The sequence below is a fragment of the Notolabrus celidotus genome, chromosome 7, assembly GCF_009762535.1.
Source record: "Notolabrus celidotus isolate fNotCel1 chromosome 7, fNotCel1.pri, whole genome shotgun sequence".
NCBI classification, from domain to species: Eukaryota; Metazoa; Chordata; class Actinopteri; order Labriformes; family Labridae; genus Notolabrus; species Notolabrus celidotus.
Window position 1 is genome coordinate 37,878,243 of NC_048278.1, and position 27,851 is coordinate 37,906,093.

At 40.3% G+C, this 27,851-nt stretch overlaps 2 protein-coding genes across 8 annotated transcripts; both read right to left on the reverse strand.

Annotated features, from left to right (window-relative positions):
• Positions 1-1,971: 1,971 nt before the first annotated feature.
• On the reverse strand, positions 1,972-18,031 carry ccsapa (centriole, cilia and spindle-associated protein a). Of its 7 annotated transcripts, none has more exons than XM_034686867.1 (6): positions 17,887-18,031; positions 13,051-13,429; positions 10,762-11,102; positions 9,711-9,886; positions 2,593-2,649; positions 2,224-2,476 (listed from the first exon to the last, which is right to left on the reverse strand). In XM_034686867.1, exons 2-6 carry the CDS (start codon positions 13,397-13,399, stop codon positions 2,461-2,463), a joined length of 939 nt encoding a protein of 312 aa, XP_034542758.1. In that variant the 5' UTR covers positions 13,400-13,429; positions 17,887-18,031; the 3' UTR covers positions 2,224-2,460. The 7 variants fall into 7 exon arrangements, with proteins under 7 accessions (XP_034542760.1, XP_034542763.1, XP_034542758.1 ...); XM_034686865.1 differs by lacking the exons at positions 2,224-2,476; positions 2,593-2,649 and adding exons at positions 6,327-6,521; positions 6,636-6,701; XM_034686869.1 differs by lacking the exons at positions 2,224-2,476; positions 2,593-2,649 and adding an exon at positions 1,972-2,145.
• A 4,075-nt stretch (positions 18,032-22,106) lies between these two features.
• On the reverse strand, positions 22,107-27,529 carry acta1a (actin alpha 1, skeletal muscle a). Its single transcript, XM_034687694.1, has 7 exons — positions 27,256-27,529; positions 25,680-25,822; positions 25,243-25,567; positions 23,238-23,399; positions 22,884-23,075; positions 22,612-22,793; positions 22,107-22,500 (listed from the first exon to the last, which is right to left on the reverse strand). The coding sequence occupies exons 2-7, from the start codon at positions 25,806-25,808 to the stop codon at positions 22,357-22,359; spliced, it is 1,134 nt and encodes a 377-aa protein (XP_034543585.1). The 5' UTR covers positions 25,809-25,822; positions 27,256-27,529; the 3' UTR covers positions 22,107-22,356.
• Between the last annotated feature and the right edge of the window lie 322 nt (positions 27,530-27,851).

The following is a 27,851-nucleotide window of genomic DNA, read 5'->3' on the forward strand; positions in this document are numbered from 1 at the left end:
GCAAGGAAGTAGGAAATGAGGAAAGGAAAGGAAGTCAGTAGGTCAGGAATGAGGACAGAAAAGAGGAGGGGTAAAGAAAGGAGAAATGAAGAAAAGGGTAGAAAAAGGAAATTAAAGAAGCAGTAAAGAAGGTCAGAAAAGGGGGGAAGGAAAGGAAGGAAGACTGAAAGGATTATAAAAGGAGGAGAGGAAAGGACAGAACACAAAAACGGGAAAGGAAGGAAGGAGGAAAGGACTATGAAAAGAGGACAGGAAAGGAGGAAAGTAAGTGGGAAAGAAGAAAGAAAGAGAAGAGGAGGGCAGAAAGGAGGAAAGCAAGGAAGTAGGAAATAAGGAAAGGAAAGGAAGTCAGTAGGACAGGAAGGAGGACAGAAAAGAGGAGGGGTAAGGAAAGGGTAGAAAAAGGAAATGAAAGAAGAAGTAAAGAAGGTCAGAACGGAGGGAAGGAAATGAAGGAAGATCGAAAGGATTACAAAAGGAGGAGAGGAAAGAACAGAACACAAAAATGGGAAAGGAAGAAAGTTGGAAGGAGGAAAAGAAGGAAGGAGGAAGCAGGAAAGGAAAGGAAGGAAGAAGAAAATGAGGAAAGGAAGGAAGTAGGAAAGGAAAGGAAGGAAGTGGGAAGGAGGACAGAAAAGAGGAGGGGTAAGGAAAGCAGAAGGAAAGGAGTGTAGAAAAAGAAAGAGGGGATTAAAGAAGTAAAGAAGGTCAGAAAGGAAGGAAGACCGAAAGGATTACAAAAGGAGGAGAGGAAAGGACAGAACACAAAAATGGGAAAGGAAGAAAGTTGGAAGGAGGAAAAGAAGGAAGGAGGAAGGAGGAAAGGAAAGGAAGGAAGAAGAAAATGAGGAAAGGAGGGAAGTAGGAAAGGAAAGGAAGGAAGAAGAAAATGAGGAAAGGAGGGAAGTAGGAAAGGAAAGGAAGGAAGTGGGAAGGAGGACAGAAAAGAGGAGGGGTAAGGAAAGCAGAAGGAAAGGAGTGTAGAAAAAGAAAGAGGGGATTAAAGAAGTAAAGAAGGTCAGAAAGGAAGGAAGACCGAAAGGATTACAAAAGGAGGAGAGGATGGAAGTAGGAAAGGAAAGGAAGGACGTGGGAAGGAGGACAGAAAAGGGGGGGGGGGGGGGGGGTTAGGAAAGGAGAAGGAAAGGGAGGAAGACCGAAAGGATTACAAAAGGAGGAGAGGAAAGAACACAAAAATGGGAAAGGAAGAAAGTTGGAAGGAGGAAAAGAAGGAAGGAGGAAGCAGGAAAGGAAAGGAAGGAAGAAGAAAATGAGGAAAGGAGGGAAGTAGGAAAGGAAAGGAAGGAAGTGGGAAGGAGGACAGAAAAGAGGAGGGGTAAGGAAAGCAGAAGGAAAGGAGTGTAGAAAAAGAAAGAGGGGATTAAAGAAGTAAAGAAGGTCAGAAAGGAAGGAAGACCGAAAGGATTACAAAAGGAGGAGAGGAAAGAACACAAAAATGGGAAAGGAAGAAAGTTGGAAGGAGGAAAAGAAGGAAGGAGGAAGCAGGAAAGGAAAGGAAGGAAGAAGAAAAGGAGGAAAGGAAGGAAGTAGGAAAGGAAAGGAAGGACGTGGGAAGGAGGACAGAAAAGGGGGGGGGGGGGGGGGTTAGGAAAGGGAGGAAGACCGAAAGGATTACAAAAGGAGGAGAGGAAAGAACAGAACACAAAAGAAGGAAAGGAAGGAAGTGGGAAGGAGGAAAGGGCTGCAAAAGGAAGAAAAGGAAGGAGGAAAGGAAGGGAGTAGCAAATGAGGGAAGGAAAGAAGTGAAGTTAGACCCTGACTGGTAGCTGATCCTAAAGCAGAGGGCTCGACCTCCCGTACTAAAGGATCACATTCACTGAGAAGGTTTAGGATTACGTTACAGCCTGTTTCACTGCTGCAGGCTGAAGACGTCTCTGAGAGGACTTAATTATTTAGACCACCAAATATTAAGAAGGTGTTCGTGTTGAATACAAAATAAATGTTTAGAACTCAAGTTCCAGTCCAAGCTTTAATCACACGAGCAGACGAGCAGCTCCTGTCCTGTCTTAGTTTATTCTGCTGATGTTAAAGATCCAACAGATCTTTGAAGAGGGTCACTTAACGCCTGTTTCTGGTGTCACAGGGATCACATGCAGCTCTTCCAGCCTGTTTCACTGCTGCAGGCTGAAGAACACACAAAGCAGTCACTCCTTTTAAAAACGTGACGTGAGGGTTCAGGTGAAATAATAAAATCAGACCAGACACCAAAACAAACTTTATTCAAATCTGATTTATTCACAGCAGAGTGGATGAAAATAGAAGTTGTGCATGTTTTTTCAAATACAAATACAGTGAGCAAAAAATGTAAACGAGCCCGTTTAAAGGATCTGATTAAATATTCTAAAACCACGTTCTGCCATCAAACCACACCAACTCACAGCTTAATTAGATACAGCAAATATCACACATCACCTTCTTCAACAGCCTTTCACAAACTCCTCACTGTGTCTTTATTCTGGTGTAAATGAAATACGAGGTTAACACTTTAATATTTTTCTCCTGTGATTGTCTGAACGTTCTCAGAAATGATGTCATGAGGTATCAAGATAAAAACAACACAAACATTCAAACCTGTTCATGTGACGCCCGTTTCTCTCCACCTGAGACGCTTTCAGCAAATCAAGACTTCTGAAGGGTGTGAAACGACATTATCAAGTTTTTCTATGAAGTTGAGGAGATATTTCACATTCTCACGAATTTAAAAAATATTAAAAGTTATTTCACAAACTGAGAAGAGCTCCAACACAAACACAGTCCACACATTTTGAGTCGAAAAACACAATTAGACAATTTTTTTAACGAGCTTTTCAGGAGAAACTTTATGCTTCAGTGTTTTTTAACATTTTTGATGCTCTCTTTTCTACTCGTGATAAAAACAATTAAATTTAACTATATCTGAACCTCAAAACCAAAATCTGTATTTTTTTTGTTTCGAATGTTCATATTTGTTCATGATTCGTTCAATTTCAATATCTTTATCATTTACTTTCATTTGTTTAAAATGTTAAAAAATTGCAAAATTTTACCTGAAATGTCTCAAACTGTGTTCAATTAGACAACATTTTTATGCTTCTTTACAAGCTTTACAAGAGAGACTTTACACTCCTGTGATTTTTAACATTTTGTCACTCTTTACTTCTCAAAAACAATTCAATTTAACCATATCTGAAACTTTTTGTTCCATTTCATTATTTTTAACATTTACTTTTATTAATTAAAATTTGTGAAATTTTTCAAACTGTTCAATTAGACAATTTTTTACTGCTTCTTTACAACCTTTTCAAGAGAAACTTTACTCTCCTGTGTTTTTTAACATTTTCAACTTCCTCTTTTCTACTCGTGATATAAACAATTCAATTTAACTGTATCTAAAACTCAAAACAAAAGTCTGTATTTTTTTTTGTTTTGAATTTTCATATTTTTTCATGTTTCGTTCAATTTCAATATTTTTAACATTCACTTTTCTTCGTTTAAAATGTTAAAATTTGCGAAATGTTACCCAAAATGTCTCAAACTGAGGCACATTTTTACTGCTTCTTTACAAGCTTTTCAAGAGAGACTTTACACTCCTGTGTTTTTTTAACATTTTTGACACTCTTTACCTCTCTAAAAGAATTCAATTTTACCATATCTGAAACTCGAAACCAAAATCTAAAACAAAATCTGCAAAACATGTTTTTTTTTTGTTGCGAATATTCATAATTGTTCATGTTTCGTTCAATTTCAATATTTTTAACATTTACTTTCATTCTTTTAAAATGTTAAAATTTGTGAAATATACCCCAAAATGTTTCAAACTGTGTTCAATTAGACATTTTTTACTGCTTCTTTACAATCTTTTCAAGAGAAACTTTACACTCCTGTGTTTTTTAACATTTTGTCACTCTTTACTTTTCAAAAACAATTCAATTTGACCATATCTGAAACTCAAAACCAAAATCTAAAACAGTAAAATCTGAAACACACGCTGTTTTTATTGTGAATTTTCATAATTTTTCATGTTTTGTTCAATTTCAATATTTTTAACATTTACTTTTATTTGTTAAAATGTTAAAATTTGTGACATTTCACTTGAAATGTCTCACACTGTGTTGTGAAAAGTGAGAAGTGTTTGTAAATATAACAAACTTTGAATACAGACATCATTAAAAACAGAAATGGAATCGTGAGGTGTCGTAAAAACCCGAACTCTTAAAAACGGACGAACAGAAGACGTCGTCAAATATTTAACATTCGTAGTGACGAGGTTCAGCCGGCGTGAAGTCAGTAAACATTCTCAGTGAGTTGAAATCATTCAGACGTTAAAATGTGCATCCTAATAATAAACAGACATGAAGAACGTTAGCCCTCAGTTTCAGTCACTATGACAACGACACGTATTTACAATCTTTAGTTACAAACAACAAACAAACGTCACGACAACAGTCAAACAGCCTGATTCATGACGCAGGTTACTTTAAAGAGTTTCTATATTTTATAAGTTGAATAAATGTTCTCTATTGGTTTTAAACATTCCCTTTTTTCCTCATTGAGACTCGACAGAAACGCCGAACTAAAACTGGTTCAAGACTTTCAATAAATTAAAGTATTTCAACGTTTTTTAGAGGTCTGGACGTCCCAAAGATATCACGATTTATAAGAAGTAATAACTTCTTCCAACCGAGCAGGAAGGCCACATTAAAGAAGAAACACTGAGTTACAAAACTTAAGTCAGAGAGAGTCGTAGTTATTTACGAGACAAGTTGTTAGCTTACAAGACTTCGGTCGTAATTTTGGCGAGTTTGCATGTTCTCCCCCTGCATGTGTAACGGTGTGATGACTCTCTTTTATCAATGTTACCTCTCTACTAAGACAGATGTGATGTAAGTAACTTGAGCGCCCTCTGCTGGGGCCCCTGCAGACTTGAGTGGTAACACCCGTACATCAGAGTCAGTCTGCGGTATCCTGTCCTCGTGTTTCGTGAGAGACCTGATTAGCTCCTGTTGCTAACAGAAATAAACGGCGTGTTGATGCCAAAGGTTAATGTTTCGCCTGGTTCATTACACACAACGCAAGAGAGAGTACACACCCGCTACACATGCGTGGGTTCTCTCCGGGGACTCCGGCTTCCTCCTACAGTCCAAAGACATGCTCACCAGGTTAAATGATCACTCTAAATTGCCCGTAGGTGTGAGTGTGTGCCTGAATGGTTGTCTGTCTCTGTGTGTTAGCCTTGTGATAGGTTGGGCGACCTGTCCAGGGTGTACCCTGCCTGAAGTCAGCTGGGATAGGAACCCAGAACCGGCGAGCCCTGCGACGAGGACTGTAGCCTCTGTATGTGGGGTGCTTAGACCGCTAGGCCACCAGCGCCCCCAATGTTTCTCTTCTTCAATGTGGCCGTAACACTCAGTCGTAGTTATTATACTCATCTGGATTTATTAATCCGCTTTGTTTCCATCCAGGATCAGGTGATCAGGTATCAGGTGATCAGGTGATCAGGTGATCAGGTGATCAGGTGATCAGATGATCAGGTGATCAGGTGATCAGATGATCAGGTGATCAGGTATCAGGTGATCAGGTATCAGGTGATCAGGTGATCAGGTGATCTGGTGATCAGGTGATCAGGTGATCTGGTGATCAGGTGATCAGGTGATCAGGTGATCAGGTGATCTGGTGATCAGGTGATCAGGTGATCTGGTGATCTGGTGATCAGGTGATCAGGTGATCAGGTGATCAGGTGATCCACTTTACTTTAGTTTTGGGACTACATACTTTGTCCACAGGGGGCGCCAAAGCCCACACAAGCTGAAAGATCTTTGTTTTAAAGTCATGTTAGTTCTACAAACATTTAACATTTTAAAGGTTAGATATATTACCCAGATACTTTACTGTAACACTACACTTGTTAAATAAAGCTTTGTTATTCAATTCTAACTCAGTTTAAATAAAATCTCTGGCTGGAGTGTGTCGTTATTAAACCCTGAACATTTAGAGATCCTGAACTATGAAGGATTGTGTGGAGGTTTACTCCAGGTGAGCTGACTTCCTGTGCTGAAGAACAGATTTAGTAAAAAGCGAGTAACATCAGCTGCCTTTAGCAAAATAAAACAACAACATCAGAGAGCTGCATGTGAAAGTTATGGATTCAAACCTCCAGAACACAAAGAGTGTCACTTCTCCTTTAAAGGCCCAAATCTTTGTTCTTTAGTCGGTTTGGTTCATGGTAGCAGGAACACGTTTAGCTAACGGTTAGCACAGTAAAGCACCGTGAGAGCAGTAAGAGTTATTTCTTATTTAAGAAGCTGCAAAAACGAATGAAGGTAGCACAAATTCAAACACTTTACTTTAAAAGATCTTAAATACTAACTTTAGTTTCTGATAAATCTTATACTTTCACTTTTCTAATCTAGATTCAAATCTTTGCATCCAAAAGATTTATCAAATATCAAAAATACTGGGTTTGGTCCGTTCTGCTGCCTTTGAGTTAGAGACGCACACACAGCTGCCTTTTTGAGTCAAAACTGAAAACCACCGAAAGAAAAGAAACGTTAGAATAAATAAAGCTCGGAGAGACTTTCATGCTCACAAACTAAATACATTCAAATATTAATCTGTTACTTTTTAGAAAAGCTTACAAAGAGTTCACTCTCTCGGACGTTTGTTTCCATCCACAGAGAGAGTTTCTGCAGAGCGAGTCGCTGCTGTCAGAGGAAAACAAACACGTGGAAAGTGGAGGAATAAAATGTTAAATTTAAAATGATAACAGTCATATTTGTTCGCATGGGATCTGTAGAGATGTGCTGAAATGTTAAAGGTGACATATCCTGCAAAATGGACTTTTTACTGGTTCTCTACCTGAAATCTGTGTCCCTGTCTACAAACCCCCCAAAGGTAAAAGAATCCATTCTGCCCCTGTTCTGATTTCTCCACCTTTCTGTAAATGTGTGCTGAAACCAGCCGTTTCAGACTTCAGTGTTTTTCATACGTCACAACGCCATCCGGTCTGTAACAGGAAGTCAGAGCTCGGAGCTTGTTCAGCCCATAGACTGTATAAAATACAACTCAACCCCTCCTCCGTTTTTCATTCCCTGCACACATGTGTGCTAACAAGGAGCTTAGGAGGGAGGCATGCTAGTTGTAGGCTGTCTTAATAAACACAAAGGTCGGTTTGACTCCCCACGTCTGCAGATTTGAAGATCTAGTGGATGAGTTTTATTTATTTTTCTACTCATGATCAAAACAATGATCATGATCATAATTCGTTCAATTTCAATATTTTTAACATTTACTTTCATTTGTTTAAAATGTTAAAAAATTGCAAAATTTTACCTGAAATGTCTCAAACTGTGTTCAATTAGACTTCTTTGCTTCTTTACAAGCTTTACAAGAGAGACTTTACACTCCTGTGTTTTTTAACATTTTGTCACTCTTTACTTCTCAAAAACAATTCAATTTAACCATATCTGAAACTTTTTGTTCCATTTCATTATTTTTAACATTTACTTTTTTTATTTAAATTTGTGAAATTTTTCAAACTGTTCAATTAGACAATTTTTTACTGCTTCTTTACAACCTTTTCAAGAGAAACTTTACTCTCCTGTGTTTTTTTAACATTTTCAACGCTCTCTTTTCCACTCGTGATAAAAACAATTCAATTTAACTATATCTAAAACTCAAAACGAAAATCTGTATTTTTTTTTGTTTTGAATTTTCATATTTTTTCATGATTTGTTCAATTTCAATATTTTTAACATTTACTTTTCTTCGTTTGAAATGTTAAAATTTGCGAAATTTTACCCAAAATGTCTCAAACTGAGGCAAATTTTTACTGCTTCTTTACAAGCTTTTCAAGAGAGACTTTACACTCCTGTGTTTTTTAACATTTTCGACACTCTTTACCTAAAAGAATTCAATTTTACCATATCTGAAACTTAATCATCATGGATAAGTGCTAGCGCTAGTTAGCATAGCCACATAGCTACATGTTGGTAGCTGTGTACCAAGACACACGTCGACATACTGACAAATAAAACAACAAGAAACACTAAATCTGTGACCAATGGTTCAGAAAGGTCCTGCTGCAGGCGCCTCTCCATCAGGATCAGATTCTGGATCAGATTCAGAGGGTTGAAGTAACGCGGGTCTCTGAGCAGCCGTGTATATTCAGCCAACATGTAAACATTAGATCAACGTGCTGGAGAGCCGAGGCCACACCCACTTCCTGAGGGGGCGTGGTCAGAGAGAAAACAGAGTGTTCTGAGCAGGACTGAAGAAGAGGGTTTTTCAGGCATGCCAAAAGTGTTTTTTTGAGCATAAACTTTAAAGACATGTTTTGGGGACCTCTTAGACCAATATATATATATTGATGAAAAAAGCGTGATATGACACCTTTAAGACCGGCACAGATTAAAACGGTGTATTTTAAGGTTAAAAAGAAAAACGTACACTTTGAAATCTGACTTTTTATGTCCTGAATGTTATAACAGTGTTGTTTTTTTTGTTGTCAGCAGTTTCAGCAACACCTCTGTGTCACAAATGAATGATGTATAATATTAAATAAAATTAAAGCTCAACAGTGAAGTTGTTTTGTTCCTCTCGACAGCAGCGGTTTGCTCTCTAGGAAAGCTGAAACAACAAGAACACAGTCTCCTCCTGACATCGTCATGAATTTGAGTGAAGAAGTCAGCTTTAAGATCAGGGGTGTCCAAACTTTATTCAAAGAGGGCCACATTTGATGTTGTCAGAACACCTCAGGGCCAGGGGCTCCTACTGAGACTTAGGATAAAAGTTATATATGAAATCTCTATTTAATAACAATTATTTTAATTTTGTTCTCAATAAAGCAGTAACTAGGAAGTCCTCAGTTCTCCACAACCCATGTAAACATGAGCAAACTTTATCTTCTTCTGGAGGAAAATGTTTGTAAGGGTCGGGCGATGTGGGAAAAATATTGTCTCATTATTTTCCTATGGCAGGATCATGATCTGGATTTCATCACTCTTCTTTTTCATGTTGATTTTAAGACTTTTCTGATCAGCAGACAACAATTTCAGAACTAAACAATTCAACACAAATGTAAAGTTCCTTATAGTAGCTTTAACTGGTATCAGAAGGAGGGTGTTATAACTACAAAGCTCATCTTCATTTTTATGTTGCTTAAAGTTATAAAGTGTTCAGCTGTTGTTTTTTTTGTCCTTCTGATAAATGTAGGTCCAACTTTTTAAAATCTAAGCTTCCATTGTTTGTTTGTTTGTTTGTTTGTTTCCTTCCACCCCCTCCTGAGGCTCCTGAGGGGATATCTGGCTCGTTGGCTGCTAACTGTTTGTGTCTGGTGCTGCTGAGCAGATGGTGCACAGCAGGTTTTTACAGCTTAATTTCTAGGGGAGAATACTGAGAGAGAACTGAGAGTGAACCAGCAACTGGGGCTTATGGGTAATGTAGTCTTAAAGGACATTCAAACTACAAAACTAAGGGGATGAAATGTGTTTTTAAGAGGAATTGTGAGTTTATATGACAGTTTGAAGACATTGGTGTGACTTCAGGGTCTGATGAGACGTTGTTTTGGTGTGATTGACTGTAAGGAGGCTCTCAGTGTTTCTTGTTGTTTCAGCTCGACACACAAACTACCTCCTGCCTCGCTGTCTGATGTCTGCTCTGTGAGGAAACATGATGTTTAGCTTCATTCTGGACGCGGAGAGTCCCGTTTCTACCTCAGGCGGGCGGAGAAGCAGCGCATGTACTCTGTGATCCAGCGGTCATCCACCACCGTCAGCTGCGACTTCCTCATTTTCTCCAGGTCGGCCGATCGAGCGCGGCGGCGGTCCGGGTTGGAGCCCCGTTTGTCGGACTCTCTGCGGGTCTGAACGCAGGCGTCGGACGTGTTGCTCTGAGAGGAGAAACCAGAGAGGAGAGGGGGTCGTTTCCGAAAAGCACACCACTGTTTTATTATTAATGTCTGTAGAGTGTTTGGTGACACGGCAGTGCTTCTCTGGTGTCCTGTGATCCAGGCTGTGCTTCTCTGACACTCTGAAAATGTTATCACGTCGACACTTGACATCCAAACTCTCTCTTTCACCTGATCATCTGATCACATGAACATCTGATCACATGATCATCTGATCACATGATCATCTGATCACATGATCACATGAACATCTGATCACATGATCATCTGATCACCTGATCATCTGAACACATGAACATCTGATCACATGATCATCTGATCACATGATCATCTGATCACATGATCATCTGATCACATGATCACATGAACATCTGATCACATGATCATCTGATCACCTGATCATCTGATCACATGAACATCTGATCACATGATCATCTGATCACATGAACATCTGATCACATGATCACATGAACATCTGATCACATGATCATCTGATCACCTGATCATCTGAACACATGAACATCTGATCACATGATCATCTGATCACATGATCATCTGATCACCTGATCATCTGAACACATGAACATCTGATCACCTGATCATCTGATCACATGAACATCTGATCACATGAACATCTGATCACATGATCATCTGATCACATGATCATCTGATCACCTGATCATCTGATCACATGAACATCACAGAGACATTGTTAAACTCTGATGCTAGCGGTGTTATTTTCATTCTGCTTCAGTTCGATTCTTTACTCAAGACTTTTAGGGGTGCTGAATTCATTTCAATCTAATGTCAAAGTTTTATCAGAAGCGGTTTCATTCCACATGTTTTTAAACACTCACATCATTGGGCGTCCTCCTGGCCTCCGTCTGTCTCTCCGTCCAGTCCAGTCGGCTGGACGGTCTCCGGTTCTCCTTCTCCTTGGTGCTGATCGCCGGCTGGCTCTTCGCTCTCGGCGGTTTCCGGACGACGGCAGGTTTCTCGTCGTGAGAACTGTCCCGGTGTCCAGGCTCGGACCTGGGGGTGCGGCGGCGGTGGCGTCTCTTCGGTGCGGGGTTCACCGGCTCGGCGTCGGAGGATTGCGTGTCAGCGGGACCGTTGTCAGTGTCGTCTGAGGGTCCGCTGTTGTCTGGAGCTCCCTCCACCGAACCCCCGCTGGCTTCGTTCACGCCGTTTTCTACCACTGAGACACAGAGGAAGATATTCAACCTCTTCATGACCTTTAACCTTCATATCTAAAGTCATATTTATTGTTTTTAGCATAAATTATAAAGAAACATAAAAAAAAGGTTTGGTACTGGCTAGGGGTGGGAATCGAAAACCGGATCTGACTTAGAACCGGTTCCAATTGATCAAATCCATCAGAATTGTACACTCAAATGTTACCGATTCTTCTTAACGATTCATTTCCCAGCATGACATCACGCCGCAGTACGTTGCATTACGTCACACACTCCTTCAACCGCGAGGAAACATGGAGAGGAAGAAGCAGTCTAAAGCGTGGCTTCATTTTAAAACACCTCCGCGATGACCCCCGGAGGAAAAGGGTTTTTCCTCTCCAAATTCAAAGTCTTTCCCTCCAGGCTCCAGGGGCCACGTCTGGACTCACGCGGCCGAGAATGAGGCACCGAGAGCGGGTAAAATACCTCCGCAATGACCCCCGGAGGAAAAGCGTTTTTCCTCTTCAAATTCAAAGTCTTTTCAAGTTGAATATGTTCATGTTCAGTCTTGTGCAGACATCATTTTGGAATAAATAAAATGGTTCCTTTTGGTGCTGAAGACTGAGTAGAACTTCTTTTTTCCCCTAAAAAAAAATACTCAGGGATCGTTAGGAGAACTGATAAGGGATTGGATTGATAAGCAGAATCAACAATGGCATTGACATTAATAAAATCTTATCAATTCCCACCCCTAGTACTGGCACAGGTTCTCCTGGAGCACTCGCCATGTTGTTTTTTTTGGTGGTTTTCCACCTCTGCATCCGTCCACACTACTCTGCACTCAGGCAGCCATCATTTCAATACCTTCAACCTTCACTTCTGGGTCTCAAAGCAGAGAGATACTAAAGGCTGATTTATACTTCTGCGTCTCCCCTACGCAGCAGGGGCTGACGCGGACATGAGCCCCACATACTTGTGCGTCGGTGTGTCCGTGTCGCGCAGCAATTCTCCGCCGAAACCCCTGAGGGCAGTGCGGTCTCTCTGATAGCCGGCCGCCTGCTTCCGGTCCCGCTACGATCTCTGTTTCCTTTTCCACAGAGATTCAGAGCGTGTTCTGTTAATCTACAGCTGATACATGTTGCTGTTTATCATACAGACATGATTACATGAAGAATAGAGAGGAGGAGATGAAATACACGGCCGATGTGCGGCCGATGTCCGGGATCCCGGAAGTGTTGTAAAGCGGACCAATCACAGAGCTTGCGGTCCGCGGCTCTACGGGGAGTTACATTTTGGAGGAGGTGCACGTCAGCTACGTGTGTAGGCCACGGAGTAGGTACGGGAGCTACGCGGACCCCCCGGCGTAGGGTACGCCGTTGATTCAACGCAGAAGTATAAATCAGCCTTAAGATTTAAAGCTACTGAAAGAACCTTTCTTTACATTTCCTCTGCCGTCTTAGACAGTAGAAGAAGAAGAGCACAATCAGCACTGAGACTGAATGTACTTGAACCCATCAGGGATCATCAAAACTAACAGAATCGTTCCTTACAGCTGCTTTAACTGAGTTCACTTCATTCCATAATTAGAGTTTGAGAAGGACAGTAAACATATATTTATCCTGAGAAACAGACGGATCATTTCCAGCTCTTAGATTTATCTCACCACAGGGTTCATCTGGCATAAAAACCTTCCCCTGATCGTCTGACTCACTGCTGTGTGAAGTGAATCTCTGTAAATGTTTCCAGAGACACAACATGTCCTTTATACTCCAGTCTGAACAGGAGGAAGCAGTCCCATCTGAACCTTCAGTCCACTAATATTTTTAGCTGCAGCCTCTGGCCCGCGTTCTGTCGGAGCGACGCTCTCTCAGGAGACTCGAAGAGACTCGTCTCCTGCTCTGATAGATTATCCCAAAATGTTCCTGAGAGCGGGACAGAGAACAGGAGGACAGGTGCAGACAGTTTCCTCACCTGCAGGTGGAGCAGCGTCCGCAGCGTCCACAGTCGCCTCCTCAGCCGCTCCCTCCTCAGAAGGTGGTTTCGGCGCCGGGCTGGACTGCCTCTGCTTCCCCTCTAAGGACGGCGGCGGCGGCGGCAGAGACAGGGGGACGACTTTGTTCCTGGTCAGCCTCGGAGTGGACAGGCTGCTGGATTCTGAGCCGCTGTCCCAGCCCTCCCAGAACCAGGGCTTGTGGGAGTGCTCCATGACCCGCCGGGTCAGACGGTACTTCACGGAGTCCTCGTAGCATTTAGAGAACGTCTCCCAGCGGGGGTCCTTGAACTTCTTCATGTACTCTGTCCGGATCTTCTTGGTCACCATGGTTACTGCTCGTGTCCTGTTCTGTAAACACTGAGGACGAGAAGAGGAGGGATGAAGATCAGGATGAAGATATGAGACAGTTAACAGGAGAGTTACCTGTTTATCATCAAACAACAAATAACAACAAACTTTAACCAATCTCTTTAAACTTCGGCTTCAATCATCACAAACATCGTCAGTGATTCTGCTCAGAGTCAAAGGAAGAGGAGGGAGACTCTTCATACGTAATGATACAACAAGATGTTGTACGATGTGCTACAGTACGATACGATGTGCTACAGTACGATACGATACGATGTGCTACAGTACGATACGATGTGATACAGTACGATATGATACGATGTGATACAGTACGATACGATGTGCTACAGTACGATACGATGTGCTACAGTATGATACGATGTGCTACAGTACGATACGATGTGCTACAGTATGATACGATGTGCTACAGTACGATACGATGTGCTACAGTACGATACGATGTGCTACAGTACGATACGATACGATGAGCTACAGTATGATACGATGTGCTACAGTACGATACGATACGATGAGCTACAGTACGATACGATGTGCTACAGTACGATACGATGAGCTACAGTACGATACGATGTGATACAGTACGATACGATGTGCTACAGTACGATACGATGTGATACAGTACGATACAATGTGCTACAGTACGATACAATGTGCTACAGTACGATACGATGTGCTACAGTACGATACGATGTGCTACAGTACGATACGATGTGATACAGTACGAAACGATGAGCTACAGTACGAAACGATGTGATACGATGTGCTACAGTACGATACGATGTGCTACAGTACGATACGATGTGCTACAGTACGATACGATGTGATACGATGTGCTACAGTACGATACGATGTGCTACAGTACGAAACGATACGATATGATGTGCTACAGTACGGAACGATACGATACGATGTGCTACAGTACGAAACGATACGATATGATGTGCTACAGTACGATACGATGTGCTACAGTACGAAACGATACGATACGATGTGCTACAGTACGATACGATGTGCTACAGTACGATACGATGTGATACAGTACGAAACGATGTGCTACAGTACGATACGATGTGCTACAGTACGATACGATGTGCTACAGTACGAAACGATGTGCTACAGTACGATACGATGTGCTACAGTACGATACGATGTGCTACAGTACGATACGATGTGCTACAGTACGATACGATACGATACGATGTGCTACAGTACGAAACGATACGATACGATGTGCTACAGTACGATACGATGTGCTACAGTACGAAACGATACGATACGATGTGCTACAGTACGATACGATGTGCTACAGTACGAAACGATACGATACGATGTGCTACAGTACGATACGATGTGATACAGTACGAAACGATGTGCTACAGTACGATACGATGTGCTACAGTACGAAACGATGTGCTACAGTACGATACGATGTGCTACAGTACGATACGATGTGCTACAGTACGATACGATGTGCTACAGTACGAAACGATACGATACGATGTGCTACAGTACGATACGATGTGCTACAGTACGAAACGATACGATACGATGTGCTACAGTACAAAACGATACGATACGATGTGCTACAGTACGAAACGATACGATACGATGTGCTACAGTACGAAACGATACGATACGATACGATGTGCTACAGTACGAAACGATACGATACGATGTGCTACAGTACGATACGATGTGCTACAGTACGATACGATGTGTTACAGTACGATACGATGTGATACAGTACGATACGATGTGATACAGTACGATACGATGTGATACAGTACGATACGATGTGCTACAGTACGATACGATGTGATACAGTACGATACGATGTGATACAGTACGATACGATGTGCTACAGTGCGATACGATGTGATACAGTACGATACGATGTGATACAGTACGATACGATGTGCTACAGTACGATACGATGCGCTACAGTACGATACGATGTGCTACAGTACGATACGATGTGCTACAGTACGATACGATGTGCTACAGTACGATACGATGCGCTACAGTACGATACGATGCGCTACAGTACGATACGATGTGCTACAGTACGATACGATGTGATACAGTAAGATACGATGTGCTACAGTACGATACGATGTGCTACAGTACGATACGATGCGCTACAGTACGATACGATGCGCTACAGTACGATACGATGTGATACAGTACGATACGATGTGCTACAGTACGATACGATGTGCTACAGTACGATACGATGTGATACAGTACGATACGATGTGCTACAGTACGATACGATGTGCTACAGTACGATACGATGTGCTACAGTACGATACAATGTGCTACAGTACGATACGATGTGCTACAGTACGATACGATGTGCTACAGTACGATACGATGTGATACAGTACGATACGATGTGATACAGTACGATACGATGTGCTACAGTACGATACGATGTGATACAGTACGATACGATGTGCTACAGTACGATACGATGTGCTACAGTACGATACGATGTGCTACAGTACGATACGATGTGCTACAGTACGATACGATGTGATACAGTACGATACGATGTGCTACAGTACGATACGATGTGCTACAGTACGATACGATGTGCTACAGTACGATACAATGTGCTACAGTACGATACGATGTGCTACAGTACGATACGATGCGCTACAGTACGATACGATGTGATACAGTACGATACGATGTGATACAGTACGATACGATGTGCTACAGTACGATACGATGTGATACAGTACGATACGATGTGATACAGTACGATACGATGTGATACAGTACGATACGATGTGATACAGTACGATACGATGTGCTACAGTACGATACGATGTGCTACAGTACGATACGATGTGCTACAGTACGATACGATGTGAAACGTTAGGTTAAAAACATACGTTACAATTGGTTTCGATACAATACAATACGATACAATTTGATACTATACGATACCAATAATATGATACGACACAAGATATGATGCGATTCGATTCAATACTATACCATTCAATATTATACGATACGATTAGATATGATACAATTCGGTACAATCCCATGTGATATTATTCGATATGATACAATATGATATGATAGGATTCAACACATTACAATACGGTGCGATTGGATATAAGATACGATACAAAATGATACAATACTATACAATATGATACAATACTATACTACATAATTTACAAAACAATATCAAACGATGGGATAAAATACAATATGATGAGATACGATTCAATACTACACTATACCATTCAATATTATACGATACGATACAATTTGATATGATGTGATTCGATATGATACAATTCGGTACAATCCCATATGATATTATTCAATATGATATGACATGATATGATAGGATTCGACACATTAAAGTACGATACAATGTGATACGATAAGATGCGATACGACATGATTAAATACGATACGATATAAGTTACAAATAATATGAAACGATACGATTCGATGCTATAAGATACCATTCAATAGTATACGATACGATACGATTCAATATGATATTATAAATGATATTATGATATTATATATAAGTCATTAGGTTGTAATGCAGCTGGTCAAATCTGTTCAGAGACACTGTATTATTTTAAATCTTATACTCTCAGGAGTCAGGATGACGATAAATGGCTGTATCAGTATTTCGTCCCATCGTAGGTAAAATCAGTGATTTAAAGAAACATCCATACCATTAACACTCACTGTGTTATGACTGTTAATGTAAATAATAAACCTGAAGAGGATGAACTCTAGATTTGATATTCCACCTGCAGTCCTTGATGACGCAGCTGTGACAGGTGTGCACTACCTGTTAGCCCCGCCCCCTCCGCCCTCAGCAGCTTAGAGGCAGGGCAGGGGAGGATTGAGGCTTATTATTATGGACTTACTACAGACTGAGAGGAACACTGCTGCTCTCCTTCATCATACCTCCTCACCAGTATCAGAGCATTCTGCCTCCCGCCTACACACACAGCTTTTTATTCCTCATCGTTTAATACCTGTTATCTGCTGCAGGGGAACAAATTCAATATTCATCTGAGCTGACCTACATGTGATCCCTGAGAGAAATGGGTCAATACTGAGCATCAGGTCCTGTCACACAGAGACTCATCCTTCATTACATGTATTTAAACACCTTATTTAACACCTTATTTTCAGGCTTTAAATGTAACTGTCACACCCAGAACCTTAATATTCTTCCTAACATTAACACATATTAACATAACATGAACAGACATGTGAGCTGTTAACATGTTAAAGGTGTAAAATCACATTTAGAGTGATACTTTGAGTTTTTATGGTGTAAAAACACACAAATTCACAACACCTGCCATCGTTTGTAAACAGCTCGAGCCCTGAAAATGACGCTAACGTCCGGGTACAAACTGCAGGATCTAAACTACAGGATCACATGTACTCACCAAGACCTCATCCCAGAGGGGTCCGGACTCTATCCTCTAAACCAGTTCCCCCTTTTGGTCCCGGTCAGACGCCTGGCATCGCTCCGCTTCTCTCTAACTGACAGCTCACAAACATCCAGAGCTACAAGCTAAGCTAACTCATGTACCACAGCAGCTTCCGGTGGGGACTACCAAAATAAAACAGCATGTTCAGAATAAACCAAGAAGATAAGATTTAAGATATTACTTTATTGATCCCCAGGGGGAAATTCAGCAACCCATACATAAGTAAAATCAAGAAAAAGTTTCAATAAGTAAAAATAAAAATAAAGGAGAATAGATAGAATACAAAATTAGATATATAAAAATGTCACAAATGGATTAAATAGAAGTAATTACAGGCTCTATTAAAAATGGTTCAGTAGTGACAGGTTGACATGGTGTGATTATTGTTTGGTAATGACAGATTAAGCAATATAATAAATAAATATGGTTATATAATATGACCGTAAGTTGTAGTAAACAACAATAATGTAATATAACTATAATGCAATATGCATTATAAGTACTAAGAATACTAAGAACACATTTTCTGGTAAATGACACAAATTTTTATAACATTTTTAAAAGCAAACTGAAGACGTACCTTTTTAGTCTCACTTTTAACTGAGTTTTATTTCATCTTACTTTATTTGTTTATTATCTAGTTCAAATTTGAGTCACTTTTTTTTACATATAGCATCTTAGTTTCTTTTGCTGGTTTAATTTTTTTGTGTTTTCCTCATTAATATATCATGACAGCGTTTCCTCAGTTTGTTTGGAAATTTATTTTTTATCTATTTCCTTTTTTTATTTTTTTAAAAAAATATATTATTATCATTATTGCATATATCATGTCCTCAAGCTGATTTTTTTTTTATTTATTATTATTATTATTATTATTATTATTATTATTATTATTATTATTATTATCATCACTATTAAAGAGACAGTAGCTGAAATGAAATGTTTCATTGTGCACCTTAAAGTAAAATAGCTTCCCCTCCTAAGTTGTAGTATAAAGATATTAGCTGCAATATGTGTATTTTATTTCAGATTCAGAGAACTTTATTTGCAATTTGGTTTGCAGTGTACCAGGTTGTTGATAAACAACACAAACACTAACGAACAGACAGACAACACTCAACAGTCAACATGTCAGTGACAGCAACAGTGCAAGTTGAGGCTTGTCATAAAGAGTAAAAGAATAAATTTAAATAGTCTAAAATAACTTTTTTCAAGAACACAGTAGTGAGTAATCAGTGTACAAAATAATTCCTATTATTGTTGAATTTGTTTTAGGTTACTATCTCTGTGTTAAGCAGCATTTTGGTGTAAGAACATCAAATGTATTCATAAATGCACATCATGCTGTTGAGTAAGTTCATTTTGTCCTAATAGAAGGTGAATGTCCTACAAAGTGTTTAAAATTAAAGCTTTTATTTTGAAAGACAAATTACATAGTACTTCCGGTGAAATCCGTAGTGTATCCTTTACATTTGACGGAGCAGGAGAGAAAATGTAGTAATAAAGAATGAAATATGATTTTCCTTGAAGATGCAGAGAACGGACTGCGCATGCGTGCTGCTCCTCCATCCGTGCAGTCATGACAACAGGTGAAAAACAGAGATCAGAGTCAGAGTTATTAAAGATTACAAAGTTTTACTCACCTCATGTTTCAATATAAACATAAATGATTCTAGATACGTGTTATTTAACATTTCAATATAAGGACCATGTGATCATTGAACCCTGACTGTGGGATGATAGCCGTCTTCATATATAAACAGTCATAAATCCAGACAGTAATCAGGAGAGCCAGCAGCAGCAGGTGGAGGATCATAACTTCACTCTCTTGTTAAATCAGGGTTTTGTTTAGTTTGGCACACAGGAGCAGCTGGAGTTCAAACAGCACTTGATCTTTGCTTTAAGAGCTTCATGAATGTTATGAAGGATCTGGTTTCACTCGTTTGTCTGGACTCAGAACAATGAAGAGGGTTTTTAATGGATGATGTCTCACAGATACTTTTATGAGGAGGCTTTGAGTCACTGTTTGTCATCTTTATCCGTTTGTATTAACTCATAAGTGTTTAATGTTTCCTTTGAGGTTCCTTTATTTGCATACGCTCATTTCAACACTTGCACTACCAGTCAAATGGGTTTGTATTTATTTTAATTATTGTAAACACTGTAGATTAATACTGAAGACATCAAAACTATTTAATGAACACAAAAGTGTTAAACAAAGCAGAATATGTTTTATATTTTAGATTCTGTAAAGTAGCCCCCTTTTTCCTTCATGACAGCTTTGCACACTCTTGGTATTCTCTCAGTCCACTTCATGAAGTGGTCTCCTGGAATGGTTTCTAATTAACATGAGCCTTGTCAAGAGTTCATCTGTAGAATGACTTGCCTTCTTAATGTGTTTGAGACCATCAGTTGTGTTGCTCAGAGGTAGGGTTAGTACACACTGGATAGTCCTATTTAACTACTGTTGTAATCCAGATTATGGCAAAACCAGATTATTTTGAAATCTTTATAAAAACTAAACTAGTTTGCATTCCCAGGAACTCCCTCTGTGTTTCAACAGCTGTGTAAACTCCACACACACTGACACGTTCAGCTGAAGGTCTCCAGTTTACAGGGTCACTTTAAAAACCGGAACACCGGGAGGAGAGACGCATTCACGGTGGGCTGAGAGAAGACTACTGTTACAAGCTGCTAAATCAAGAGAATCACAGCTTCTTCTTTTGAAAAGTACACACACATACAAAAAAGATAGAACAAATAAAAACTAATGAAAGAAAGAGAAATCAAGAGAATCACAGATGGAAAAAAACAATGACTGGGAATGGTTTTTGGAAAAAAATGGAAAAAAAATAAATAAATGAAAAAAAAAATTGAAGAAAATATTTTGAACAAAAAAGTTTTGAAAAACTTTCTTGAAAAAAAATTTTGAATTTTTTTTTGACAAAAATGTTTTTGACAAAAAAAAATTTTGACAGAAAAAAATTTTGACAACATTTTTTTTGACAACATTTATTCTGACATTGTTTTTGGAAAAAAAAATAAAATTTGACAAAAAAAAATTGACAAAGTTGACCCTGTCGAAAAAATACATTTTCCTCAAACTTGAAATTGTGCTCCAAAAGCAGAAAAACATGAAAAAAAGTGAAAATGTTGTGCCGCGGTTAAAAACATGGAAAAAGCAATGAATGAATCAACACAAACACTGACACGTTCAGCTAAAGGTCTCCAGTTTACAGGGTCACTTTTAAAAGCGGAACACCGGGAGGAGAGACGCATTCACGGTGGGCTGAGAGAAGACTACTGTTACAAGCTGCTAAATCAAGAGAATCACAGCTTCTTCTTTTGAAAAGTACACACACATACAAAAAAGATAGAACAAATAAAAACTAATGAAAGAAAGAGAAATCAAGAGAATCACAGATGGAAAAAACAATGACTGTGAATGGTTTTTGGAAAAAAATGGAAAAAATAAAAAATAAAAAAAAATAAAAAATTGAAGAAAATATTTTGAACAAAAAAGTTTTGAAAAACTTTCTTGAAAAAAAATTTTGAATTTTTTTTTGACAAAATGTTTTTGACAAAAAAATATTTTGACAGAAATTTTTTTTGACATTTTTTTTGACAACATTTATTTTGACATTTTTTTTGACAAAAAAAAATTGACAAAGTTGACCCTGTCGAAAAAATACATTTTCCTCAAACTTGAAATTGTGCTCCAAAAGCAGAAAAACATGAAAAAAAGTGAAAATGTTGTGCCTGCGGTTAAAAACATGGAAAAAGCAATGAATGAATCAACACAAACACTGACACGTTCAGCTGAAGGTCTCCAGTTTACAGGGTCACTTTTAAAACCGGAACACCGGGAGGAGAGACGCATTCACGGTGGGCTGAGAGAAGACTACTGTTACAAGCTGCTAAATCAAGAGAATCACAGCTTCTTCTTTTGAAAAGTACAATCTACCAATCAGACACGTTCAGCATTGCAGGCCCCGCCCCCTGAAAGTCCCGGGACCTTTGAAAAGAACTGCCCCCATAGCAGGGGCTTTTTAGGGGGGAGATTATCTACCCCTGAACTAAATTTAGACCCTGGGTCCACCGGTCGAAAAACGCCTATTTCCTGTTTTTTTGGAATCGTGTTTGGAGTCATGAACAAAGTCATCAGAGACTGAACGTGAAAATAAAAGGATTTTATTTTTCTTGCTTCATTTTTGGTCTTTTGGAGTGTGTCGTACCTCGAAGCCAACACTCACTTCGCTCTCACATTCACACTGTATACCGCTCACGTTCAGAACGTCACATTCATGATCACAGAAGGAATAAATAACATATGTACAGGTAAGGCCGTGGTCTGAGTGTCAGGGTCCAGGGACGCCGGAGCCTTTGTCCATCCTGAGTGGGTTGGTTTTTGGGGGGGCGCGGTGTTTAGAAGCACTTGCGGTGGACGATGCTGGGACCGGCCTCGTCGTACTCCTGCTTGCTGATCCACATCTGCTGGAAGGTGGAGAGGGAGGCCAGGATGGAGCCGCCGATCCAGACGGAGTATTTACGCTCAGGGGGGGCAATGATCTGCAGGAGGGAGGGGAACAGGTCTGAGTTTGATCTGTATTTATTTATTTTGAGTCACTGTATTTAATACGAGGTCATTTGGATGTTTTGAAGTAGATGTTAGTGTCCTACCTTGATCTTCATGGTGCTGGGAGCCAGAGCAGTGATCTCCTTCTGCATGCGGTCAGCGATACCCGGGTACATGGTGGTGCCGCCGGACAGCACGTTGTTGGCGTACAGGTCCTTACGGATGTCGATGTCGCACTTCATGATGCTGTTGTAGGCGGTTTCATGGATACCAGCGGACTCCATTCCTGATCAAGAACACACAGAAGGGGGTTAGATTTTTCAATTCCATCAGTATCTCTACCTTGTATAAGTTTGAAACAGCTGATAAGTCGCACCGATGAAGGAGGGCTGGAACAAGGTCTCGGGGCAGCGGAAACGCTCGTTGCCGATGGTGATGACCTGACCGTCGGGCAGCTCATAGCTCTTCTCCAGGGAGGACGAGGAGGCAGCGGTGGCCATCTCGTTCTCAAAGTCCAGAGCCACGTAGCAAAGCTTCTCCTTGATGTCACGCACGATCTCACGCTCAGCTGGGAACAGAGAGGAAAGGTCAGACTGCGCCCGCATCAACAACAGGGTCGTTGACTGGCAAGGAAAAGGTCAGGGTGGAAGGTTTATGTCAAGCTACTTCTTAAGAGCAGAGCTGCTTTTTAAATTTAAGGTTTTAAATAAAGTTTGATGTTTTTTTTTACCGGTTGTGACGAAGGAGTAGCCGCGCTCAGTCAGGATCTTCATCAGGTAGTCGGTCAGATCACGACCGGCCAGGTCCAGACGCATGATGGCGTGAGGCAGAGCGTAGCCCTCATAGATGGGCACGTTGTGGGTCACACCGTCACCTGAGTCCAGAACGATACCTGAGACAGACACAGGAGGGTTAGATCTATTTAGTTAGATATTTCACGTAACGTTAAGAAAGATTTGACGTCTTTTCGTGATCAAACGCTCTATCATTTCATTTTTTAATGAAGAGTCAGTTTCACCCTTCCCCTCTCTCTTTCCCCTTCTCTCCCCCTCTTCCTTCTATCTATCTTTAATGCCTCAATGTTAATTCAATTTTTTAGTTTTCAGTTTTTAATTCATTCGTTTATTTTACCTAATTTGGTCTGTCTGTTTGTTTTGTTTTTTGCCTTATGTAAGTAATGTGGGGTTTTTGGTGGGAGGGGCTTGGGGTCATGGTCATGAAAAGGCCAGTAGTGTGTTGTATTGAAGTACTGCCACTGGTGCACACACTCTTTATATCTACTTCTTTAGACTGTCAATGCTTACATGCACTGTAATTACAAAATCAATACAAATAATTGTGAGAGAAAGAAAGGTTAAAGGTCACAATGTCAAGCAGAAGTCCTCAAATATTTTTCAGATGAGACCAAAAAACACTAAACCCAGATATGTGAAATATATATGAAACTTCACATATGTCTCCTTTAAAAATGACCTCATAGATTAATCAATAAAGTCATGTTTGTAGGATTATACAGCGATATTGATATTTAGCATTATAGAACAGATCTTTAATGGAAGTGAACTTTCTCTCCATGAACAAAAATAAAACAGATGATTTTATTTGGCCAACAAAACCTGTTAGATGTCTCTGATAGCACCACTGGCACCCTTAAGTCTTACTGTCACCCTTTAAGGAACCTCAGTGTTATTTTGGACCGTGACTTTAAGTTTGACAAGCAGATCAGCTCTATTGTTAAAACAAGCTTCTTTCAGCTGAGACTATTAACAGAAGTGAAGGCTTATCTACCCAGAAATGATTTCCAGAGAGTGATTCACACCTTTCTCACTTCACTCTTAGATTACTGTAACTCTTTGTTTGTCGGTCTTGAACAGTCAGCATTGCACCGTCTACAGGAAGTCCAAAATGCAGCCGCCCGCCTGCTGACTGGAGAGAAACGGCGGGATCACATCAGTCCTGTCCTTGAGTCTTTGCACTGGTTGCCTGTGAACTTCAGGATCCAGTTCAAGGTTTCATTAATGGTTTTTAAGTCTTTAAATGGTCTGGCACCGTCTTATTTATCAGACCTTGTACAGCCTCACAGTACTTCCAGATCACTTAGGTCATCAAACCAGCTGCTCCTGGCTGGACCTCGGTCCAGACTCTCTACTCGTGGGGACAGAGCCTTCTCAGTGGGCTGTGGAACAGCCTACCTCTCCAGGTTAGAGCTGCACAGTCTGTGGATCACTTTAAAACACTCCTGAAAACGCATCTTTGCTCCTTTCAGTCCCAGCTAAACAAGAATCCTTGGCTTCTTACTTCTTTACTCTTTTATTTCCTAAATTGAGCTCTTACTGTTCTTTTATTGTTTTTATTTATTGTTATATTGTGTAGGATTATATTGTATTTTAATAACTGTACAGCACTTTGGTCAACTGAGGTTAATTTAAATGTGCTTTATAAATAAAGCTTGACTTGACAATAATCATTTTTGGTTAATATAGGGTGTTCAAAGGAGTATCTTATTTTTCTGTGTGTTGGTTACTATCAAAATCTAGTCTTGCTCATTGTTTTGCGCACATTTTCTCACTAAACTATGTTTGTTTGAAGCTTTAAAGATGCCCAGTCTCCCTGATAAGACAATACAACATCTCCTCAGTTGTATCTCTGCAGGTGTAGACTGATAAAGGAGTTAAACTCCAGTGTATGAACCTGTCTTGTACTTCTAAAAGTGCACTCTTGTTTGCAGGACTCACCGGTGGTACGACCGGAGGCGTACAGGGACAGCACGGCCTGGATGGCGACGTACATGGCGGGGACGTTGAAGGTCTCAAACATGATCTGGGTCATCTTCTCCCTGTTGGCTTTGGGGTTGAGCGGGGCCTCTGTCAGCAGAGTGGGGTGCTCCTCGGGGGCCACGCGCAGCTCGTTGTAGAAGGTGTGGTGCCAGATCTTCTCCATGTCGTCCCAGTTTGTGATGATGCCGTGCTCGATGGGGTACTTCAGGGTCAGGATGCCCCTCTTGCTCTGGGCTTCGTCTCCCACGTAGGAGTCCTTCTGACCCATACCGACCATCACACCCTGAGAAGAGAGGAGGGAGGAGAGTTTAGAGTCAAGGAAACACCAATAACAGAGTATATAAAGAATTTTAAAAATGTTGTTGAGGTGATCACTGAGGGGATAAGTTGTGTACCTGGTGGCGAGGACGGCCCACGATGGAGGGGAACACGGCCCTGGGAGCGTCGTCCCCAGCGAAGCCAGCCTTCACCAGGCCGGAGCCGTTATCACACACGAGGGCGGTGGTCTCATCGTCGTCACACATGTCTGCAGGTTAGTCTGAAGGAGGAGAGTCACAGGTGAGAGGCTGGATGTACACTGAGGTTCATCTGAACTGTTATTTCTTTAAATGTATTGTGACTTCACTTCTCCTAAATCACACCAAAGTTAAAAAATCAGCCTCGTTTATTTTATTATTAACAGTATTTCTTCTCTGTCCTCAGTAGTGGATCATTTCTAATACATGCCAATAATAATATATAATGATTTCTGTTTTTACACTTGTTTTAGTTTAAATGTTAAAATGATCTAATGACTGTAGCTCCCTTTAAATACTCTGAAGTGACCTCATTTAGTGTGTCATTAAATAAAAGGGGAGTAAATTACCTGACAACAGTTTACAAGACCAAACTGACAAACAGAAACACCATTAACCTTCATGTAGAGTAATGATGCCTTCAAGTGCTCCTCGTAAACTCCTACATTTGAACTTCTGGCTGCTATCATCCCTGTTTTCTGCTTTGTACAATATGTTTTTTTTACTTTATTTATTCAGTACACACAATTTGATTGTTGGTTGATTGTCCACATTGTTTAACATTATTTGTAATAATAAATTAAGATTAATATCAATCAATTATTAAAGATGTATTCATGTAGCACCTTTCATACAAATCAAATGTGATTCAAAGTGCTGTACAGTGATTTAAAACATATAATAATAATGAAATGATAATAAAAATCTAATATATTATGATTAAACATAAAGCAGAAATAGATACAGAAGCAGAGACTAATGCACACCAATTGCAATATAATGTATATAAATAAACAACAGAGGGAAAAAGTTAAGAAATAAGTAATAATAACAAACATGAATAATTAAGACAATAAAAAAGGTAAAGATAAAAGTCTAAGATAAATAAAAGCACTAAAATAGTAATAAGATAGTAAAAATGGGAGAGTTCAAAATAAATAGAACAATAGGATATTAAATTAAATAATTAATGATAAATGGAAAGACCCTTACACAAAAGCCAGACTAAATAGATGAGTTTTTAATGGATTTTTAAAAGTCTAAATGTCTCCAGCTCCTCTCAGATCCCCTGACAGGCTGTTCCATAATGAGAAGAAAGTGTTTTTAAAAAGGCTGTGAGGGTGGAATCATGTGTTGTTGAATTCAAAATGTGAAAGGCTGTTAAATATGTGTATCATACATTTTTTAAGCCCTGTTTTAAATATATATTTCCTAGGTTTTGGTGTCATTCTCTTAAGATTTCTATTTTCCGATAGTTTTAAACGCAGCATGTCTGGCTGCTTCACAGGAAGTTCTCTGCTGCCTTTCAAAATAAAAGCTGTTTATTCAAACTACTGAAGGTGAACAGAAGCTCTCCGGTTCTCTCACTCCGGATTAATCTAAATCTGTTTCAAACACATTCACACTCTGAGCTCCTTTAACACATCACTCCCTCTCCAATCACCAACCCGCTTACCTGTGCTCGTGTCCGGCTGTCAGTGAGGGACTCTGACCGCTGCTGGTTCCAGCTGAAAGGGGGTGCCAGGCAGCGGGCCCCGGGGTCCTTATATACCCGTGTTCCCCTCCACACCACCCGGGGAGGAGGGTCTCTTCTTCCCCCCAGACAGCCGGAGGAATGTCGGAGTATTCTGCAGGAATTCCTCCGGCCCTTCGGCCTTACATGGTCGCGAGGGAGGGCGGCCGTTCACAGTCCACACGGAGGCTCGCGCGCCGGGAGGACCATAAATGGAGAGGTGGCCCCCGCGAGCCCGAGGAGCGCTCGAGCCCGTTTATGGAGCGAGACCAGCGCGAGGCAGCGACCGTTAACGGCGGGAGGAGCAGGAGCACAACATCATCCAGTCTACACACACACACACACACACACACACACACACACACACACACACACACACACACACACACATACATATACACACACACACTCTGCATACATACACACACACACACACACACACACACACAAACTACACACATACACACACATACATATACACACACACACTCTGCATACATACACACACACAGACACACGCACACAAAGACACACACACA

Coding starts and splice junctions, on each gene's coding strand:
- ccsapa (XM_034686865.1), bottom strand. CDS start 13,399: ATGGTGACCAAGAAGATCCGGACAGAGTACATGAAGAAGTTCAAGGAC. Junction 11,103..13,050: donor GGACGCTGCTCCACCTGCAG/GTGAGGAAACTG, acceptor TCTGTGTCTCAG/TGGTAGAAAACGGCGTGAAC. Junction 9,887..10,761: donor CCAGGAGGACGCCCAATGAT/GTGAGTGTTTAA, acceptor TTCTCCTCTCAG/AGCAACACGTCCGACGCCTG.
- acta1a (XM_034687694.1), bottom strand. CDS start 25,808: ATGTGTGACGACGATGAGACCACCGCCCTCGTGTGTGATAACGGCTCC. Junction 23,400..25,242: donor CGCCTCCGGTCGTACCACCG/GTGAGTCCTGCA, acceptor TGTCTGTCTCAG/GTATCGTTCTGGACTCAGGT. Junction 23,076..23,237: donor CTACTCCTTCGTCACAACCG/GTAAAAAAAAAC, acceptor CTCTGTTCCCAG/CTGAGCGTGAGATCGTGCGT.